At 45.2% G+C, this 22,986-nt stretch overlaps 1 protein-coding gene across 4 annotated transcripts in view; it reads left to right on the forward strand.

Moving 5' to 3' along the window:
- Positions 1–22,986, forward strand: part of LOC124156108 (nucleolar protein 4) — a 911,182-nt gene that overhangs the window by 786,334 nt on the left and 101,862 nt on the right. For 3 of the 4 annotated variants that reach the window (XM_046530436.1, XM_046530437.1, XM_046530440.1), the window contains one exon: positions 19,048–19,122. The exons of the other annotated variant lie outside the window; for it this stretch is intronic. In XM_046530436.1, coding sequence (XP_046386392.1) covers positions 19,048–19,122 — 75 coding nt within the window. The remainder of the gene's footprint in view (positions 1–19,047; positions 19,123–22,986) is intronic. 4 annotated transcript variants of the gene reach the window in all.

A 22,986-nucleotide genomic window follows, 5' to 3' on the forward strand; every position in this document is an offset into this window, starting at 1 on the left:
TTCTTGAGTAATCACTATACTGTACATTCACTCTTGAGCATCGTAGCCACTTCTAGTTTCGTAGTCAGTCCGTCTAAAACTGCCATCGGCGTCTCGGCCCGCTTTCTTCCACCCTGGGGCTATCGCCCTATTTGCCACGCGTTCTGCCGGGGAAGGAAGGAATGGGGGATTGCAGTTCATTGGGGGGGAGGATGGCCTCCTGTTCTCTCTGCCGCCCCCGGCCGGCAATTCCCCGACCTCTGCCCCCGCCCCAACCCTCCTCCCCCCCCCCCCCATTCCCGCTGTCGAAACTCGCGTTTCCACCCGCTGACGTCACTCCGTTCCTCCGTGTCACTTCTTGGGCCTCTGGTTCACCACTTGTCTCACCCCTCTGCCGCCATTAGCCTCCTTCGGGTCCCCCGTTTTGCCATTGCGCAATCGGTAGGTGTGAGGGTGATTTACTGATAATGTCCGTGGTCAGACGTAAAGGAAAATAGGAAAAGCTTCCTTCACATTTTCATTAGATGGATGTTCGTTCAGCCTTCGCTACGGAGGCCCTGGGGTAGGTCTTATTCTCTAAGAAATCATCGTGAAGGTCTTCAGAGCCTCTACTCTCTCTGGAGCCTTTGAGCCGCAAGTCACAATCTCAAACCGTGAGGTACGAAGAGCGAGGTCCATGTATTAATTGCTACTTTAGTTGAGCTCTGTGTAATTTAATTTGTTTCTGTTGTTAGCTTTGTGTTTAGCATAGTATTTTGTAAATCGAAAAGTTTTAAAATCGGATTTCTGTGGTCTGGTGTTTCAGCTTAATTTCCTTTCAATTATTTACTCTGTCATATCGTGGAGCAACTTATAAAAGTCTTCAGAGGCATTACTACTTCTTCCAAACATCTTCTATGATCTCAGAATTTCGTTTGAAATGCAGAATTGTCGGCGGTTTTTTAAGCGAAGTGCGAATGAATGCAAATTCAAAAAGTTGGAAATCCCTCGCGCGCCATTGAAGTGTTTTCTTGCATAATTCATTTTCTGTATTTTTTTCTGTTTTCTCAATAAATCCTCAATGTTGTTTTGTGACCTAATCATATTTCTTTGCGATGCCCGTCAAGGTTAGCCTCTATCCGCGCGGAGTGGAAAGTAATCGGGAACAGTCGCGGTAAAAAATAAATTGTTTTCATTTTTATCGTCTCGCGCAAATGCGCTGTGCGCGCCGTGCTTTTTTTTATTCTGTCGCCGGGATGGGTAGAGTCTCTTCTTGCAGATCTTTCGTTTCCGCTTCCCCTTCTCCTACAATAGGCCGACGGAACAAAGGAACTAAATCAATCACAGAAATAGGACGGATAGATATGTGCGGCATCTATTAAGCAAGGTTGAATAAACTCTACAAAAAGTGGCTTTTTAGTTTTTGCCTTAGATTTTTTAAACAAATCGACAAATTTTTGCGTGACAACGAATACAAATTATGTCATCCTGAAAATTATTCTAAAGATTGCGAACTGTGGAAACGCTGACGAATGTTAGAGAATATGCTCTGTATTGAACGAAAACTAGTAATCTCTCCTGCCACAGGGCTGGCAATGCGTACCATCTGACAGAACGTAAATGAAGGCCTTGATGCAAAAACAAAACAATTTTTGCAAAAATGAAGTTTTTCATGAATATTCCAAGTCCCTGCTCTCTACCAGCAGATTTTTATCGAACTAATCATTGGCATAGCATATATCATTTTAGGTATCTTAAGCGTCGGACGAAATAAATTGTATATTTTTTCCTCTCGAACTTAGCTTCGCTCATTTCAGGGATGAGAATTAAAATTATAGGCAAACGGTAGGAAATCGACCGCATAGGAGTTAGTTTTCGACCATAAACTGCTTTGAAAAAATTACCTCTTGCCACAAGTATTGTATAGCCACTGCTCTACGCCGTCTTCAAGTTAGTGTCGTGCCGTTGCGTCACTGTGTATGCCTTAGATCGCCACCGTCTTTCTTATCTCTATATCCCCCACCCATTACAGCATCCCCCAGCCCCTCCCTCGTTGCCTCAGGAATTTATCTCGGCATCCACGCTTCTTAGCGGAGGAGGAGGAGCGGTCAAGACAGCAGCCGGCCACCTTCGCTGTCTTGTGTTAGACCAGCGGCCGCTCTCTCTATATAATGCCGCCTCTTGCGCTCCTACAGGCCCTTCCCACTACTTATAGAGCCTCGCCGAGTGCCCACTTAGGGCCTCCCTCTCTCGCTGCCCACCCCGTTCTGCGGTTCCCATTACAGTGATGGGGTCTATAGTGAGGTCCGTCTGGTCAGCTCTCACGTCACTGCGGCATGAAAGGGCCACAAAAAAAACAAATTCTTAGTTTCCATCTTTTCAACCTTGTTTGTTGCCTAGTCTACTTGAGGTAAATATGTTTTTTTTTCTGCTGAATGGTGGAAATTATCATTTTTTGTTTTGCAATCTTATTATTCCTTCTTAAAGATTACCGCCGAGTTTCCTAAGAATTAAAACATGTGCGGAAAGAAATAATTCCCTATTCCCGTCGTTGGATAGCAACCAATGGTCGGCAAACATTTCATCGATTTCTTCGATCCCTTTTTGTGATAGCTGGTGTCATAATTGCATGTTTTACTACTACATTGAGGTATTTATATTCGTGGCAGATCTAAATATAGTAAGTAAGTAGCGAGAAAGTTCTCCTTAAAAAATAATTTTATTTTTAAGCTCATAGCATTACAAAATGATAATAAGCAGCTTATGTTGATGTTAGGAGACAGCGACTCAATCCTTTATTCGCCAAACTTTGACAAAGTATATTGTGCTTGAGCGAACTTTTTCCAATTTCGAAGAAGTTATTTCAGTGATTAGGGATCCGATGTTTGACTCTGTGAATCGCTATCCGTTTCCCAGTTGAGGATGCACCCGCAAAATCGCACGCACCGTGCCTCCTGGCTTGCCTATGGTTTGCCTCTTGTCTTACGTTCCTCTCCCAATTCCCCCAACAACCCTTCCTCACATCTTCTCTCTCTCTCCCCTCCTCCCCCAACTACCCACCCACACCCCCCGCCCCTCCCCCCTCCCACCCCATGACCTCGCAGCTGCACTCGCCGCTAGTCCACCTCCCTTCTTCCTCCACCTCCTTTCTTGGCTTTCCCCCTCCCCCCCCCAACCCTACACCACCCCACTCCCCGTCCATCCGCGCACTCTTCCCAATGCACCCACCCTCTTTATCCTTCCATTCCCGTCGTCCCCTTCTCGATTTACAAACCCCCCCTCCTACTCCTCCGCCTCTCCTTCTCCTTGAGCCTCCCGTCCGAGTGTGTTTATCGCGGATCTCTCTGTCTTCCCTCGTAGCTCCGCGACAAGTCTTTCTTCCTCTCTTTCTTTCCACTCGTTTTTTCTCCTTCTCCTTGCCGTTAGGAAATTAACTCAAGCACTTCTTTATCGACAAGCCCTTACTTTCTTGCTACTGCTAATTTCTCAGGGCTAGCAAGCGGGACAGTGCGTTGCTCGGTTCGTGTTCTTTGGGCGTTTCAGATGGGAACTAAAATCTCGGGAGGGAATGGGTTTTAAGGCATAAGTTCTTGCTCTTGGGATAGCTTAGCTTGTACTGCTCTAGGCAACATCGTTTGATTTTCCTTCTGCAGAAAAATATCCTTGCTCACAGACGACTATCTTCGGTTTTTAACATGTATAGTTGAAATGATAAAGAAACGAGGATATTTAAAGATCTTGATAACTCTTTTTAGGAGTCCATTTATTAATAAAGATTTTTCATAGGCAATCATTTGAATCATTGATGAAACATTGTAACCATTTGTTCGATTGTTTACTTTATATAGTCTCCTTCCATTTTGTGGAATTCAGACGCGATTTATGCAGTTTAAGGTCAACTATTAAACTAATCTTGGGTTGTCACAATGACTGCTTGTCAAAATACTTGAGAAATATCATATTGAATTCTTTGAGCGTGTGGTGCGCTCATTTGTTTTTATTCCAGTAGTTGACCTAATAGCTATTGCGTACCTGTGTCATTCAGCTGAATTATCACTGTCTTCGGGAGGCAGCTCTACCGTGAGGATTTTTGAAATATCACTTGCTGGGGGTCATGGTTACGTCGTCCACGCGATGATTGCATTTTCTTTTTCTCCATCCCACTTCGCTTTCTTGAAGTTTCGCTCGGGAATTGTTTTGTTTAGTACGCCCTCGAGGCCTCCATATAGCCTCCCCTCCCAGCGTCCTTAAAGTCGGCGCCTTGTGCACCTCGACAATTGCTTGTGTCGGCGTTTATTTCCACGCAGTGGAAGTCACTCTGGCTCGTTTGCCGCCTTCGTCATCGCATTTCAGACGGGCAATCGATCACCAAGTGACGACGATACGCGATGACAACATAACCATTCCGCGAACACGACTTTCTGATAGGCGCGGAGAGACGAGGAAATTTTATCACATTTCATGGGTTTTGTGTTCCCTAAAGCAGCAATAGGGTGCATATTTCTTTGGGTTTCATAGAGATAAATTATTGAGTTTTGCGTTGTTGAACCTATCTACGCTCTTTCTAGGGTTATTATTTGCTTTCGCTTGTTCTAAGATATTTATTTTTATGTAGCATTGGAGAAAAGAAGGCATTGAGTTCATAACAATTCTCAAGCCTGATAAAAGTGAAATAGCATGGAAACCAAGTCTTCGTTATTTTTTTGGCCATCTGAATACGGTTATGAAAATGATGCTTAGTATTAAATGATGATAGAGCTATACGAACTTGTGGGAAATACTATAAATACATCACTACCTCTGTTGAAAGTGGAATCGTGCGTGTTTGTATTCGTCATCTGAGAATTTCTTTGCATCCCTAATATTTTGCTTTATCCTCCAAGCAATGATGACCCTTGGCCCATTGTTTTGCGGGCCAATCTCTCCTAAGCCACGAGGCTGCACCCCGGTGTGTATGTGTGAGAACGGCATTTCACCTTCTTCCAGCCCGAATGTTATGCACTCTATAATAAGATCTGGTGGAGTGTGACGTTTAAGCGGCCGCCCCCCTTCCCCCGGCAGCCAGTGGAGTGGGAGAGAGCCCTCTGAGCATTAGCGCGAGGAATCCCAAGTGCGCCCCACCCCACCCCTTCTCAAGGTGGCCCCCTCCTCCCGCTTTCAACACCGCGTCAATCCTCTCCCTCCGCTAGCCGCATCGGCTGCGGCGAGACGCGCCTTCCTCCTCCGAGGCGTGGGCACGGCTCTCTCGCCTCTTCGCCGGGCGCTAATCTGCTGCGATGGCAGGTTCTCCAGAGTGGCGCCTTCTGCCGGAACTCGTTTCGAGTAGGCATGGCTGCAATTAACCATGACAGCGGGGCGAAGTTGTTACACCCCTTTCGTATATGCATACTTTTGATTGAGATTTGCTTTCATGCGGTAGTGAGATTGTTGCTCAATTGGGTTCATGTTAAAAGTTTCAGCAATAAGGTTGTGAAGAAATAGGCTTTCACATATTTACGTTAATCTCACACGCGTACGCTATTTAATTATCCTTAAACGTATACCTTAACGAGGAAAGCTACAAAAATTACAGATAATGCCGCAGGAAGGAGATGGTTAGGAAAATACAATATATTTATGCAGTCGTCCGTGGTGTTATGTGCTTTATGTACGTGTTTTCTCTGCTTTCCTTTTCATTACTTAGCAATCTTTCGGATTAGTAGAGAAGATATTTATAAGAGAGTTTATATGATTATTTTGCCTCCCTCTCTTTTGGTCTCGCCGGGGAAGAATGAAATAAGAAGGACAAATGAGCATTACAGGTTTACAAGATGTGCCCGAAATTCAATGGCTGTACGAAGAAGTGCAAAACTTGATATCGTTCCTCATTATGGCTTCCCTCTTAAGGGTTCCATTGACTGATGATCGTGTTGCTGGAAGGCTTTAATCTTTTTTTCCACCCCAGGAACTTCATTCATTATTCATGTCAGCCGTCGTAAAAGGTCATTGAGACTTACAGATGTTGAGGTATTCAAGATGAATGAAATGTGTACGTCCGTTCCACCTTCCTCCCTCAATCTTAAAAAAATGTTAAATTTCCGCTCTGTTTTAATGGGCGCTTTTGTCCAGTTGAATTAATCACACGTTGAATACCCTTTTCACATGCAACAGGTGAATTAACTACTTTAATTCTGCCAAATTGCCGCCTCCAAACCACTAACAAAAAACTTAGTAGACGTAAGGTACTCAATTGATCAGTATTAAATACCTTTTTTTAGGTGGGAGGGATAATTTAAATACCTATTCTGTCGATATCAAGGGCGTACCGAGGATCAAAACTAGAGGGATGTTTGCCATGTTTGTTCAAGTTGTAGGTAAGATTTAAGCATGGAAAAGATGAATGAAAAATAGCATTTTAAGGAAACCGTAACAGCTATTTATTAGTTTTAAAAATGATTTGCTTCAAAAATTATTATTTTCCTTAAATACATTTGCGATTTTTTGCTTCTAGGGGGGTGCAGCTGCCCCCTCGTGCCCCTCGCTGGGTACGCCCATGGTCGATTTATGTATAATGGTTCCTTTGCACTCCAATTTTACTGTAATTTTAATTATTTTCACTCCCAAAGATTAAATTTTGTTCCTCAGGATTTTCTAAATCCCGGCTCTGAAATCCAGCCTCCTTCCACTCATATTTTATCGTAAAATATTATATGCATCGGGTCGATTTTGTCACGGAAGTCACTCGTGTGGGTATATGGAAAAATTCTCTCAACCCTCGAATGGGAAAGTTTATAGGACACTTTTTTTTCCAAGAAGCAAACCAGTAGCTCGGATTAGTTGGACGGGCATGTCTGTTGCGTCCCCGTACCGCGCTACCGTGGAGACTATCCTAAGCGCACCGAATGCGGGCGGAGGGAATGGGTGAGAGCAGCTTGTGGGAGCAAGTTCTGGAAAGGGGTGTGGGTTGAGAGATGTCGGATGGCTAAGGGAAGGGCGGGGGGGCCTGGAGCTGTTGAGGACGGGCGGTCCGGTGGGAAAAGAATGGATGGCGAGAGCCAAGGATTTAAAGTCGTCTCAGGCAGTGCCACAGTCTCCCCAACCCCGCAGTGCTGCCCTCTCTCCCCCATCCCCATCCCTTAGACTTGGCTTTTATCATTCCCCTCCTCAGCATCCTCCCAGACCCCACCCCTCACTTTCAAAGTCCCAACCCCCTCTCCCCTTTCGCCCATACCCAAGGCCCTCACGCTACACTCACTCACTCCTCGCCCTCGTCGCGATGGCACCGAGCCAAGATATCTCTTTACCCCCCCCCCTTCCCTTTCCCGCTTGGATTTTTTTCGTTTTTGCCCCCCCCCCCCCCACTACCCTCACTTCAGTCCTTCAAAGTCTTTATGTGACACCCTTCCTTCTCCGCCCACCCTCGCTCGCCCCATGCATACTGACTCTCGTGTCCTCTTCTCACGAGTAGTCCTTTCCACCTCATTCCTCCCTCTTCTCCTACTTCTTTTTGCGTTGCTGTCCTCTTCCTCCTCGTCGTATGTTTTTTTCACCTTCTTTTCGTGTTTCCCTTCTGTTTGGTTGTTGAATTTTGGCGATAGCAATTGATCTTACGTGGCAATAGTATTTGGAAAATTAGTTTTGATCACAATTTTAGGATGAATATTTTAATAGAAAAATAAAACGTTTCTATCGGCAGGAATATTTTCACCCCCACATATTTTGAATAATATTGCCACCTGTGTCATCGCGCGTATGCCTTTTTAAATGCTCACATGATGTCGGTACATGAAAACCTACTAGTGCTAGTGTCGTCATTTATTTATATCCGCAGTGACACCATCCATTGCTTTTTCGATTGTGCTTATATTTGACCCTTGATTTTCAAGTTTACCGGGATTATGTCTTGCGTATATTCAACGTTTTAATGGTGGGTCACAAGCCGCTATTAATTGATTCCAGTTTCTTTAAAGAACGAAACCTATTTTGTATTGTAGGCTCTTGCTTCAAATCAGAGATAGTATTGATTTAATAAAACCATTGGGCGGCTCCAGTTGTATATGTAGACACCTACTTCGTCCCAAGCAAACTCCCTCTTTTTCTCTTTCTTATCATGATACTACCCTCTCCTTGCGTGTACACCGGAGAATACAACTGTCGAATTTGGGTACCCGCCGTCGCGCTGTGTCGTTTTTCTTTTCTTTTGAGCGCTCCTTCGATTGTCGATTCGGGGACGAGTTTTATTGCTCCCGGACGGTGTAATGTGTGCGTACGTTCTCCTCTCCCTCTATTGAGTAAACCTCTCTCTCTCTCTCTCTCTCTGTGTCCGGATCCCTTCGCCCGTCCGGCAAGTGGGAGCGAGCCTCCGGAGTTGACATGTATGAAATGATTCTATTTCTCTTCCCTTTCACTCGAGGTTCCACCGTCACTCCGGAGCGTTCGTGCATAAATATGCATGGATTCGCGGGATGTGCGTAACAGGTTTCCCGGAGAGGTGTTTTCCTTCACCGTGATAGTAAAGCGAACGTGTTGATCGTGACTGTCCGAATGAAAACAGGTAATGGATTCCCTTTTAACGATCCCTTGCTTGGGTTTGGATTTTCTGTTGGAGAATAATATAACTGTCGCGCGCGAGGTAAACATTTTCTTGGCCGCTTACCTCGAGTGTGGGCGATATTTTTCATCTCGCGATATATTTGAACGAGTGAGGCATGCCGTGATCCGAACATTATTCTTCTTGTCGCCGAGATGTACGTACGATCCTTATCGGGCTGCTTACCTGTTGTCCTATTGTTGCTGGACTATAGTGGTACGGCTAGCGCGTGGGTACGCCCATATAAGATGTTCACCTTTGGCATTTTCAACCCCTTCTCTGTAGGTTCTTGCGAAAGTGTTGAGCAACATGACAGACTGCTAGTCGCTACAAACTGACTTGCCCATTCGCCTCTTGCAAATAGGATGGTTTCATTGATATTATTGGTGGTAATTCACTATTTTATCACGTACAACGGATGGTGATCAAATATCAAGGAACTTATTATTATTCTCCTCGTACCCCTGCTTTTTTTTCATTTCACGGCTCTCGCTTATTGCGGTTTTTAGAAAATTATTGCTGCAAAGAGTTTCCTGAGCGAGTCAATTTTATTTACTATGAAATAAATCAAATGTATTATTACCTTGGTCAAGCCCGTGGACTTTTTTCACCTTTAGTCAAATAGGTTTTTATAAGCCCACAGTGTCTACCATTGTCCGTTACTATTGCGTTTGTCTCTTCACACCTTTGGTCAGTCGAAGAAGGTTGCCTACGCCTAAGGATATTGATCCTAAGGCGCGGACAAGCAAGATATTTTATGAAGACTATTAATTTGTTATTGTTTTTAACTGATCGGAATGCTAACAAGGGTATACGCGGCAACCTTTTGATGTTTGATAAAATTTAAAGCCTGTATCCATTGACGTTATTCGTCCTGATGTTCTGCAAACGTAATTCTTCCAATGGGTGCGTTAATTCTTCATACTATTTTTCATATATAACACATTTATCATTCTTATGAACGAATTAATGCGTTTGATCGTCATGGAGAACTCCTCTTTGCAAGCATATCCTTGTTTGCACGGAAGATTCCGAATCGATCATGCAATTTTTTTTTTACCTTTCAGAAAGGAACGGAGACGGAGGAATTTGCATTTTCGTACGTGTAAAGCGCTTCGGAGCAACGCGAAATAAATTTCTCCCGCGGCGCCGTCGTCAACTGTTTCCCCCCTCTCTCTCGGTCGGAGGAGGGAGAGAGAGGTCGCAGGGAAAGGGGAGAGTGGGGAGGGCAGTTCGTAAGGGGGGTGGGATGGGGTATTCTCATCATCATCTTCGCGCATGCGTCAATTCCGCTGACTCGACTGCCGGCTGAGTTTTGCAAACGATGAATGGAATCGGAAGGAAGTGTGGGCGTGGGAGGGGAAGGGTGGGTGGGTCGCGGAGGGGTGGGGGATGGATGTCGGCGGGAGGGGAAATGCGAGTGTGGGCCGACGCGCCTTAAAGAGGTCTATCTCTCGCGGCGGAGGAATAAAAAGTGAAAACTTGGTCATCGATCAGCGGAATTTGTTATCCCTCCCTCTCTCTCTCCCGCTCTCTTTTTCGAAAAAGCGCGGATTCCCCTTCGCGAGAGAGAGAATCGTTTGCGAGTAATTGTCGGGAGAAAGCGGGGCTACGGGATCGAATGGGGCGCTCGGCGATGTTCTTATGTTTTTTTATTTCGTCGGTTGTTTCACTCGCGTCGAATGGGCTGTAATTTCGGGAAGGGTTCCGCTATGTTATTACCGAGCGTTTCCGCTGTGCGTTTTTATTCCTTTTGTGTGAATGTCTGTTTGTATCGAGGTGTGGTTCGTAGTTTGGAGGATTCCGCCTTTCCGATACGAATGTCGGGGTTGTTTACTTTCCTGTGCACTTTCTCGTTGCCGTAATTACGTTGTATGATTTTATAATCTCTTGTGAATTGATTTTTCTTGGATAGGGGGAAAGGCATTCCCCTTGAGTACTGAGTTAAATTAGTACCATTTCATGCGTTAAATGCAGAGCAGTCTTTATCCGGGGAGATTATAATTTCTGCGTGCTTGTTCCATGAAGTTATTTCTTTCACGAAACGCATAGCCTTTCAATTTCAAACATAAATGCTAATTTTTCAATTACACTGCCGGGAGCTAGGATTTAAAGATGTATTGAAGAAGTAGTTTAGGAGTTCACATAAATATTTTTATCGCTTATTGCCGGATGCAAAAAGAATAACTTTTAGGAGCCTTTTCCATCGAGGAAATGGCTGGTGCTTTGCTTTTCGAGTAATTTTTAAGTTTCTTTGAAATGTTGTGTCATAAATTCCAGTTACAAGGAGAGGTTGCTAGTAAATTTGACGATTTATCGCATGCATGTTTCCTCAAAATAGGGTACAAGAAAGATTTGCGTATTATTCAGCAGAATGATGTTAAGTTTTTACCTTAGGAAATATGTGACTTTATATAACGCAGTAAAACCAAGCAGCTCAATATGGAGCGAACCATGAATGTACGATGTGATCAGGGATATAAAATTGTGTGCTTTGACGGATCCAGCATTGATGCGTGTTATTCGATTGAAGTTTTAAACCCGGTAAAAAATAACTCTTATTTAGGGGCGTAACTTTGCCATATTAGAGGCCCCGAGCTATAAAGCATAATGCTGTTGATACATCGACAAGTTGCGGTGTCCGATTGAGCTTGAGAACGAGTAAAAAAAAAACATTCCTTTCACGGGCGTATCTTCGCTAAGTAAGTGGTTCAGAGCCATAAAGCTTACGCGCCACCCCTATACACTCATAAGGCCGTGGGAGTCATCCCCCTTGAGAAGGATCTTTTCATAGTTATACAAGCTATTATTAAAGAAGCCGTTTGTCGGCGGGTGTTAATCGGCTGCCGAGTGTTCCCACCCCTCACGGCCCAACCGTCTGGCCGTGTCCATCCACCTCCTCCCGTTCCAGCGGCTCGTTGGTGGAAGGAGGTCGCCTCTGTTGATGCGAGCGCGAAGGGCGGAGGAAAAGCGGTGGCTGATGCTCTACCCCCTCCCTCCCCTGCGACCCTATTCCCATCTCAAAGGCTTTCTCATCCCCTCCCGCGGCTTCAGACACTGCGCTCCCTCTGGTCCAAAAATTTCTCTCGGTATTCCTTCAACTCCTCTCCATTCTCATAGCGTCTTATCGTGAGTCGAATTCTCTCACATCACCACATCCACAGTACGTTCATCAACAGCTCCGAGGGCTGTCATTAAAAATTGGTGTGAAAAAATGTCTCTTAACCTCGTTTTAGTTCACTTTTGTTTCTAATGAAAAGTCTCAAATTAATCGTGATATCCCGACTGCCTAAAATAGAATGGTAGTCTGCGTAAAATTACTTTCGGTTCCTGTTTTAATTTAAATGAATAGCACATCGAATGTTCTACTAATGTAGTAGCTTAATCATACGCTTCGTCGTGCTGATGTGTTTTCTGACTGTTTTGGGAACCCTATTCAATAGCTCTTTATCATATTATTGTTCGCGAAACTCGTAAATTATTCTTTAACAGGGCTATTACGGTACATGCTCCAAGCCAAATATTATTTAAAAATAACTTTTAACTTTTGAATCAGTCACTAGCGTATCATAAACTAAGTTGAGTGTCATAATTTTCTCCCTTCCTTATTTTGTATTTACTGAAATTTGGAGCGTGGATTTCGTTATTTCTTGACTCATCGCCTTAGATATCTTGCTGGTCATTATCAGAACTTCGTCATCCTAGCGTAAGGTTCTTCTGGAATGTTTTAGGCATTTCCTTTCGACTAATCGGATTCTTGTTTATCTTTAGTGCCGTAAATGTGCATCTTATTTTCGTGCAGTAGTCAGCAGTTACTCTCCGTCAATCTTGCAGGTTACTATCTTTCTTTCGACATGCTGGATGATAGCCAAAAATATGTTGTGGCCCGCTCACGATGAATAACAGAATGTGTGCGTCATCGGGATGACGTATATTTACTATTCGCTTGGGCTGTGCAGCCTGCCTATTGTGTAGGCTATGTAGCCCCCTCTAAGCCTTTCCTTTTCAGTTATCTCTCCTACCCATCCCAAAGTCTGCCAACCCCATCTCCTCCACGGAGACTCACTTGCCATTCCGCACAGCTCTCGTCTCAAACCTCCCCCCCCCCTCCAGAACTCTCCATTCTCGAAACCCCTTTCAGAGAGCAAAGACACCCACCCTCTGACTGCACGCACCACTTACCCCATCCCCCAGACGTCTTCTCCCGCCCCCCCTCGTCCCCTTCACCGCCCCCGAGAACTCGGATCGTCCTTTCCTCATCCCCCTCCCCTCATACCATTGCCTATTTCTCTTCTCTCCCCCCCTCCCTCCTCCCGTTCCCAGAGACGTCCAATTTCCTCAGCATGGCAACGCTGCTGGGAGGAGTGAGGGAAGGAGGGAGTAGTTGGAGGAAGGGGTTGTAAGTTCTCTTGGCTGGGTACGCACTCCTCGGAGAGGGTAGCTTTTGAGGATGAGGGTTTGGTTTGAGATGCATCGAATCGGTCGTGAAGGACACTATAAATTATCTCTCGAATGTGGAGATACTTTCGTTCTGTCAGCATTCGGGTGAATGAGATGTTTAGCGTTGACAGATACGTAAATATTGTCACATTAAGAAGCTTTAAGCTGAAAGGAATGCAATTGGAGCGTGCTCAACGTAAATTTTGAAGGATGGTTTGACCGTTCGAGCGTGGTCAATATCTGTTACGGATCTGCACCCTCGGAAATTTATGTGAATAATGTATTTATCTTTCGATATATCATGGTAGTGTGTAGCTTATAAGTTAAATGGTGAATCCCTTCCGTCATAATTGTTTCTAGTTATTTTCTACCATTCATAATTTGTTTTACAATGTCAGAATTCATTCGAGTAATTTTTAATGTATCTCAAGTTGTAGTGTAATTACGGCAGAAAAATACTATTCAGGAACTTATTAGCAGTTAGTACGATTTTCACGGGGTCAACTGAAGTAGTTGAGCAAAACTGCTGATTCACATTCGCTATATCCATAAATTTCACCCCGTTCATTTGAGTTAATCGCCGTTGCAATGTTTTATCGTACCTTGGTTAGCTCAAAATGGTCTCAGTAGTTTCTCGTGATTATTTACGAAAAATAATCAACTATCTTTTCCCCGCGTAATCAGAGTGCGTGAACTCAACACCCCAAAAAGTATCAGTGAGGTCAGACGCTCTGGTCTGTGGCCGCAAGAGTGAGGTCATATTCGGTGCCCGCTTTGAACCCGGCGGCTACCATGTGGGCGGTAACGGGTTCTTTTCGGTCCCTTACGTTGGCCAGCGTGTACCTCACTCTCAGCTACGCGCAAGGACACTTGCAGTAAGCTCTCTCTTCAGTAATTTTAGCTTATGCTGCATCTTAACCCTTTGCTCTCCCTCTTCACCCGTCTCCATTGTCGTCGCTGGACATGCTTTGATCCCCTCCATTCTACTCCACGCTATGTCGCCTCTTCGGATTTACGCGGCGAACCCTTAGACCCTGAAGGCGGTGGGTTGATGCCAGGGGTCTCTCACGAGCTCTTGTGCCCTCTTAGACCCGTCCGCACCCCTAGAACCCTGTCCCCCATCTGTGTGATCCCCCCCTCTGTCTTGACAAAGGCTGTGCTACACCCTTCTCACTTAGGTGTTCATCCCCGACTGTATTCATCACTGCTTGTCCATGTTCTCGTAGCGTTGCGTGTTCATTCTTGCAATTTTGGGGCGCTCTTAATCTAATATCTTGCTAGATTTGTGTGTATACCCATGTTGGACAAACGAGGGCAAATTGATCTTCCGTGGCCAGCTTTGGTTGACATGACGGTAATTGACGACATCATCCAAATGCGTACCTGGGTTTCTGCTTGGGACAAATGCCGACAAATTTATCTCATTTGGTTGGCGTGAAGATAATTAAAGGTATCTGTCAAAATGCTGACCCGGGCTGCTACGATATTAAAATTAATTTTGGATGTCCCTGAGGACCAACTTGAAAGTTGTTAATGCTCTGATTTTATGTTCTGTCTGTTGCTGTACGTGGAACCGTGTGTTGCTGGGGGAGGGGGGGTTGGCATATGGTCATATAGGGCGAAAAGGATGCTATATGTCAAAGAAAATATGAACTGCGTTTTTCAAGTGAATAAAATATTGTTACACTTAAAACAATACTTTAACTAAGTCTCCACTGATATCTTGCTTATATTTTTTTGCTTCCAAGAGTGTGTTCTGGCAACTACTCGATATTTTATATCAAATAGAAGCAAGAGTGTAGGCCCGGTGTATAAGTGATTAAAGTTTTTTTTAGTGACGTTGGCCAGTTATGAGCTTATTTAACCTCTGGGATTTGTTCAAACAGCTTTGTATAGCCTAAGTTTTCGGCAGTTTCCACTCCCATTTTTTTCAGACAGTCACACTGTTGGCGGAAGATAACTCTCCCTTTTATTTTCGCTCGGGAGGAGAAAGTTGCGGTTTTAATTTTAAAATGCCGGCATTTAAAGCACCGCTCTAAGTGAAGAATGCCTTGCAGCAGGGCTATGAGTCTTCCCGGCAGGCTTATACATTGTTCCACTCCTCTCTCTCACGGCAATTTTTTTTCTGTGTTGCTACTGAAGAGGTCCACTCTCATAATTGCTTGCCCATCATACTCCCCCACATCCCTTGCAATTTCGCGGATGGAATAGGCGGCGGAGGGCTTGGTTCGACGAAGCACCGATTAATATCGGGGAGAAATTTTTCCCTCACTACTGCTGTTACGTACTCCGTCCGCTCCTCTTCTCTGTTGTGGTTTGGAGTGAAAGCAATTTGCAGCGCGCTCTATCTGCCCGGGGCCACCCCAGCCACTCTCCCCGCGCTCTTCCCTAACCCTTTCGCGACTCCCGCACCCCCTTATTGCCGCACCCATACTCTTCCACCGCGGCACGGAATGCCGCACCCATAAGGGGGAGTGGGACGGTGTGGGAGACATATTTGAACTGTCGTTTCGGCGTTGGAGGTGGTATCGCGGGTCGTAATTTTACCCTTGTTTGTTCTCTCCCTCCCAGCAGCTTTGCTCATGTGTGTGAGTATCGCATGATTGCGTACGTAGTCGGATGCCTGCGGGTAAATGGGTTGCGTTGCCATGATGTGGCTATTTTTGGGCGTGCGGACGCGGAGTGGTGTGAGGTGTGGGGGTGCTCATGCAGGAGTCGAGCCTGTTTTCGCGTTTTGGGCCATAATATAGGGAAGCCTCCTTAATCTTGCTGTCCTTTTTTTTAATGCGGCCGGTGTAATTACGGCAGTGTATTTATTCGCGTTGTAATCGTTGCGTATACTGCTGGTGCTGCGGCTATACTCGCACCTTTTTGCCTTAGACTTAGATGCATTTGTTTCTCTCCTTTTAGGTTTTGGTTTATTTTTACCTTTTAGGTTAACAATTTAAAATGGTATGAAGTCCAACTCGTTTAGGCGGCATAAAATTATTAGCTGAACCGTGCTACCCGATATTCCAAAATTGAATATTATTTCACTTTTATGAGTTGAAAAAAGTGAACAATGGAACGTATTTATTTCTAATAAATGATGAAATATTAATTCCACGATGGGTATCACCTTCTGATCATTTTATGGGTGAGTATCATCATCATTTTCATATTCAGAGGAGTAGAATATACCTTCCGAAATGCCTGGTGGTTATTTTCGTATAAATCCATCAAACGGGTGATGGTCGCTGTTTTGTTGTATTATTGGTTTGATAATGGTGCAATCTTTCATGCAATAAATCATAAATAATTCATCAATTATAGTTCAGTCCTTCATTAAACCACCAATTGGTTGGTTTAATGTGATCAAATTTCCTTCGCTTGGAGTTTGCGCCTGAGTTTTCACAAATATAAGTGCAGCACAAAACAACTATATCCATGGGACATTTCTGTAAGAGAGTTGGGTTATCTGACAGCCCTTCCAACATCGGGTCATCCCCTTACAATGCCATCATCTCGCGTCCTATTCTATACCAGTAACCCTCGGCGGACTAGCACTTTTTTCCCACCTCAGTATGGTGGTCACCTATTTCTACCTATCCTCTTCTTCCCTCTCCTGTATCCCTCATTACAATTCCATCCAGAGCTCGGCCCTTTTTTCCATTCCCTTCCTTTTGTACCTGCACCTCGGAAGGCCACCTTGCCTTCCCCGGCTACCACCAACCCTTTGTACATTTTTTTTCCTCTCCGTATTGGGGCGGGGAGTCGGCTTGGCCATTGGCCGGGAGTAAAACGTGTGGGATCTGGAAGGTTTGGCATTCGTGTGTATAGTTGGAGTCGGGTCTCTCTGCTATGCGACGGGGTGGATTATGGGAGAGAATGGGGAAGAGGGTGGTGGTGTGTGGGACTAAAAAAAAATGATAAAAAGGGACTGGAGGAACACATTCCCTCCGCCCCCATATCCTCTCTGCCCCGTTCCCTACTTAAAAACTCTACGCGGCTTATATCCCTCTCTCTTCGTCCGAGTTCTCGGGCGACCCCTATGCCAGAAATTGTTCCCCCTTCCTCGTTCGGGCACCCTACCACTAGCCCCCCCAAAATTCCCACCCCTTACAAATATATCCCATATTTCCCTCCCCCCACTCCGCTTTCTATAGTTAGGTCTTCCACGGCCCTTTGCCTCCTGTCCTTCAGTTCCCCTTCCTCTTGACCCTCCCATTACCCCTCTCGTTTCCTCCCCTCCCCTTCCAGCCTGACCCGTTCGCCCCCTCCTCAGACTTTGCCCCATCATTTCTGCCCTCTCCGCCCCCTCCTTCTGCCCCATCTCCCCCTTCTTCTGACGCACCATCCCCTCTTACGGAACACCCGACCCTCTTCTAGCCAACGAATTTCGCCCCCACTCCGGTTTCTCAATTTTGTCTCCCTCTTTCCCCCTTTGAGTCTCATACTCTGTCCCCTTTCATTTCGACCCTCTCCTCCGCTTTCTTGTTCACTTATGCCACCCCTTAACCCTCCCTCACCGTAACTGACCCCTTCTCAGGCTGCGTCCTCGACGGTATAGTCTAATTCTAGAGATCCGGGTTCGAATCCCGGTTGAAGCAAATTAATTTTATTCTAGTGGCCCATTTCCGAAGAAGCTTTCTGAAATCCATGTCTCTTTCTGGTTTATTTTTCAGGTTCATATGTTAATAATGTAACGTCAGTGGTCCGATTTCATATTAGGTCCAACTGTACGTCTAGTAAAGTGTACAAATGGCTAAGGGACACAATCGTGTATATCTGACCCGTTTGTGGTTTTTCTTTGTTTTTTTCATTCTTCAAAATATACTTCAATGATTCGTGTAATTTGTGGTTTTGAGCAATAACATTTGTTTCGAATGGAGGTTGCCCATGAGTTCGCACAAATATTATAACAAAACAAAACAGATTAACGGGCCATAAAAGTTTGCGTCAATGATCGATGCTTGTCTTCTCTCTCTCTCTATTTCATGCCCTACTCAGCCCCTTTCATTTCGACCATGCCGGACCATCATCCTTCGTTTCAACTTCCCTCTCCCTCCCACATTATCGCCTAAAGGCTCCACTTGCTTACTCCCCCCTCAGGCATCTGCTCTTCCCCATCACGGCCCCCATACCACCCTCCGCGCCGAAAAATAAACCACCCTCTCTCCCTCCCCCTCGCAATTCTTCCCCCTCATCCTCTCCTGGCCAGTATAACCCCACCCACTCTCCTCTCCGTGTCTTCCTCCCCTTTTCTTCTGCCTCGCTGGCCATGTTTATGACCGTATCTCACCCTTCCCGAAAAAGGACGTGCTTGCGCTTCGGCCAATTAAATTTTACACCGACCGCGCTTCCTTTTTCGGGCTAACAAACTGTTGATGTGTTCCTCCGTCCCGTTGTTCCCTTTTCATTGTCGTTCGAATCGATTCAATGATTCCCCGCGCCAGCATCATGTGAATCGACATTTCAATCACAGTTTCGCCTCCGATTATCATTTGAATCGGGTCCGGGGTGCTGCCCCTTCTGGTCGCGGATTTCTTTTCTGCGGTTGGGATTTTGGAGGGCAAAGGCCACGTGTGTGTGTATGTGAGGGATATTACTCTATAATAATGTTATCGCTGAGTTTACTTGCGTGCGGATCGAATGGAATGATTTTATGCATACGCATGGATGATTGGATATGCATAAAATATTGAAAGCTTTTATACATATGCAGTGTAAAATTACACCAGAGAATAGTAGTGAATGCGAGTTATATTTTTAAAACTTGTATTTTGGAATTGGTTAATATCGTCTAATAAAATTTTAAAAGTAGTGCTTCAATTTTATGCGTTTCTAAATTTTCATTTTGCCTTATAATAAAGATTTTTAAATGCTTTCGAAGCGACGATATTTGTGTTTGTGTTTTCTATCCAGGTGACGTATACCTCAATATTAGAGAAGCTACTTCAAATGCGTAGATTAAATCCAGTCAATACTTCTTTTGGTTCTCAACTCATCCATTTTAATTCATTGTCCACTTCAGTATGTCATGGGTGAATGGGTTGAGTATATTTTGTGTTGAATTTACTAATTGATTTTTTTTTCTGCAGGTGAGTAACCCGACGGTTGAGGAGATGTCGCTGGGACGAATGGTCAAGAGATCTCGAAATGGCCTCTATAATGGAGTAAGTGCGAATTCTCTTCTACTGGAGTTGAAATTTTTGTAAATATTTTCGTTTTTCTCGCTCGATGAACATGATTCCGTGGTTGCTGTTTGCGTATTATTCTCATTTACCTGTTAATTTAGAATGTCGTTTGGTACTTTTTAATCCTAATATATTTATATCTAATTTGAATTGGCTTGACTAACTGCAGTGGGTTGATGTTTTTCATCCAATGTGAGTGTTTGGGTTATGTTTGAACTAACAATTCCTATGGTGACTTGTGTTTTATTAGTAGTGCTCGCACATTTGGTTGCATTTTGATGAGTGATACAGATATCTTGGTAGGATGGTTTGAATTCCGAGCATTGGATTTCTGGAGCACGTCCAAGCCATCTCTGTCTGCTTAATCAATATCTGTTTGTTGTAGTAATACCTCTGAACTGCATTTTAATCCTTAGTAAGACGGAGTTTCTCTTCGCATTTTCAAAGTTTGTATTTGAAAGGAATGCGTTTGTTACGGAATGCCGTTGATATGTGCCAGATTTGAATACGAAAGCATTTTTTCTTTTGGGAATAGGTTTTTCAGCTGTGCCTGGTACAAGTTTGACATACTTACGGCGGCGTGACTTTCTTCCAGCTAGGGATTAAGGCCTTTTGATATCGCCCGGCTCTCTCGAGACCCTCTTAAGCCGCTGTCATTCAAGCCTTGCCCTGTCTCTTTTTTATCGACCAGGCGCGCAACAAATTCGTCGGCCCTTCTATTGGGTGGGCGGTGCATCGTGGCTCCTTGTCACCTGCAGTCGAACCCGGATATACACAAGTCGGGAGAAAGAGAGTGGGATTCGTCTAGTCCGTGTCTCGCTCTTCGTAGAAGTGGAAGGACTTCGTCTCGATAAAAACCGACCTTGGAGACCGCGAACACGAATGCGGGGAAGTTATTGAAACGACATGTGTTTGTGGATAAAAAGTTTATTGCTACTCTAATGAAATAGCGTTCAGCGATTCTCTTTCCGACAAGAAGGATGCGAAAATCCGGTTCTGGTATTTTTGTTACATTAAATAAGATTGGAACACTCGTTTGAAAAACTTTGTGATAACGGCAAATTTCATCTTACGAGTTTGGGAATTAGCGCATTCCAATACCGGGCTACCGTCTCGAAATCACACCTTGAAATGGAGGATGGACCTTGTTCAGCTGAAATAATCATGTGGAGAAAAAATCATGCGATATTGCGAAGGAACTGGGTGTTAAGGTGACAATTTTTACTGTTATGCGGAAGATGAAGGAAGAAATAATTGAAATGGTCAGGGAATGAGGAAGATTTCGAAAAAAATATTCAATTTGTCTTAAATCATGGGAATTGTCGAAGCATTTTGAATCGCTAATCACTATTTCACATTCACTACGTATTCCTAACGAAAGACAGATGAGTGCGCCTTAGTATAGGAACTGTTCCTCAGGAGGGGTTTCCGCAAATCTTCGAAAAACGCATCCAAAAATGTTCGCGTGTATACAGTAAACTCTCCACACCTCCAGCCTAGGAAAGGAAGCGGCGTAAACTCCCGTGAAGGGAGAGGAGGAGGAAGGTTGAGAGGCAGAAGGAGTGGTGAGTGGGAAAGGAGATTTGGAGGGAGGGAGAGGGAAGGAATGGCGTGGAAAAAGGAGGAGAGGTGGGTGCTAATGGAAGCCTGGAAGAGTAGGAAAGGAGAATTACGAGGGGGGAAAGAGAGGAGGGAGTCCTGGGGGAGGGAGGAGGGTGTTGGGCAGGGTCTGCTAACATCCGGCCCTGTCTCTCCCAGTGCGGAGGAGGAAGAGGGGAAAGAGGATTTGGGCCACGAGGCAGGAGGGGAGGGAACAGAAAAGGGGTTGGGGCGGGGAGGGGGTAAGCGCGTGAGAGGTTGAGATAGCGATAAAGGCGGTGGAGGGGGGGAGGAGGCGAGGCGGGCGAGGACCGTAGATAGCGTGAGGGAAAGAGCGGAGGAGTAGGAGGTGGAGGAAGCAGTGTAGGAGGAGGAGGTGCTTAAAAGGGCAGCGGAGGAGGAGGAGGCGCGGCTTGGAATGGGCTGGGTGCGGGGAGCGGCGCTTTCTGGGTGAGGCACGAGGATAGGAAGAGAGAGAGAGACAGAGTGCACGTACACGAATAATACCATAAAGGATCCTCAACTAGGCCTCTAAATATGTTGTCGTCCACTGCTCATTTAAATGGGTTCACAGAAGTCGCCACTCGCGTCGCTGACTCACAAATTGATCCAAGTTTCACGAGGAACTAAGGTATAATTAGGGGTGTCAACCTAAATTTGCATTCATTGTGACTTTTTTTATCAAATTCATAACTCTTAAATGCTATTCCTCGCAATTTGAAACATAATACTGCAAAATATTGGTAATCGGTGGATCGCATCGCACTCATCACAGTGCCGCGGGCATTTTTGGAAGACGATTTAAACGCGACCGAAGTGGCAACAGAAATCAGCCTGTAATGGAATGGAATTGGGCCTCGTCTAAGTCCCCTTGCTCGTGTATTAGCGTTTGTCCGCGAGGTTGTGTGAGTGAGGGGATAGTTCGCTCCGAATGTTTCGTGAGCCGCGTCTGCCTCGCTCGGGGGAGGAAGAGGAGGGAAAACGCTTTTTCTGAAAAAGAAGGGTAGATAATAGAGCGTCGTAGGGGTGGGGGTGAGGAAGACTGGCGCGGCGCTTGGGCGGCGGTAAGAGGGAGGGCGTCTGCTTGCGTGAATGCGGAGGGAGAAAGAGAGAGAGGTTGGTTTGGGAAGGCAAGAGATAATAGGGGTCGAAATGGGTAGTTGGAAAGGGAGGCGGCTTCGAAATAGGGGAGGTTGGTAGGGGAGGGGTTTGTATGTGGGTGAAAGGAATATTGCCGGGGCTTGGGGGAGAGAGAAGGGAACGGCCCTCTCCGAATGCGGGGTAGTTTGGCGAAAGAAGGAGGGGGTTGGGGGAACATAACGGGGAAGGGGGTGGTGGGTGGGGGGGGTTTGGGAAATGTGTGGGGTGAAGGGAGTGGGAAGACTCGAAACTCACGGCGTGACGTCATGCTCAAACTGCCTCTTCCCCTCTCTACCTCCCCCCCCCCCTGGTGGTGCTTTCAAAAAGCTCGGCAAAAATACGCACACATCTCCTCTTTACCTCCCCTCTGTGAGCGCTTCCATTTCTTTCTCCTTACCTCTCGTCTCTCTCCGAAATATTTTTCTCTCTTTTTTTAAATCCTTCTTCTTCCGACCCCGCCTTCCTCCCTTCAATTATCTTCCCTCCCCCGTCCGTCGCCTCTTTCTTCCCTTTACACCCTTGCGTCTTCTTGCGCTCGCTAAATTTTCGCCCACTCGACCCTCTTCCTCCGAGCGCCCACGCAATTTCCTTCCGACTCCTCCTGCTTTTCTTCCACTTCCTCCCTTTGGTCTGGGTTACGCGTCGGAGTTTACGATTACAGCTGTAGCTCTAAAGCGTTGTCTCATAACTATAGAAGTGTGCCAGTACACTTCGTGATGACAGAGTTGGAAAATTAAAGGAATTAATGTGGCGAATGATGTTTTCATAGAAGAAATATTTTCAATTCCCCTTCTTTGTGAGAATTTCAATTACATTTTGCCCTAGGATTGATACCTCACATGCAATAAACTGAAAAAATTCAAGATACAACAATATACTTCGCCTACGTTGCCGCTTGCGAAATAATCATCGATAACCACAGATTATTTATGCGTTCAAAGTTCAACTTTCCTTTTTTGGGACAAAGTTAAATTACATTTTGGCTTATGGAAGATACTTTATATGTTACAAACGGAAAAATTGCAATATATAACTATATTCTTTGTCTTCGTTCCTCAATCAATGTTGCCGCTTGCGTTATAACCATACATAATCATAGATTAT

This window comes from Ischnura elegans, chromosome 3 (assembly GCF_921293095.1).
Source record: "Ischnura elegans chromosome 3, ioIscEleg1.1, whole genome shotgun sequence".
Taxonomy (NCBI): Eukaryota; Metazoa; Arthropoda; class Insecta; order Odonata; family Coenagrionidae; genus Ischnura; species Ischnura elegans.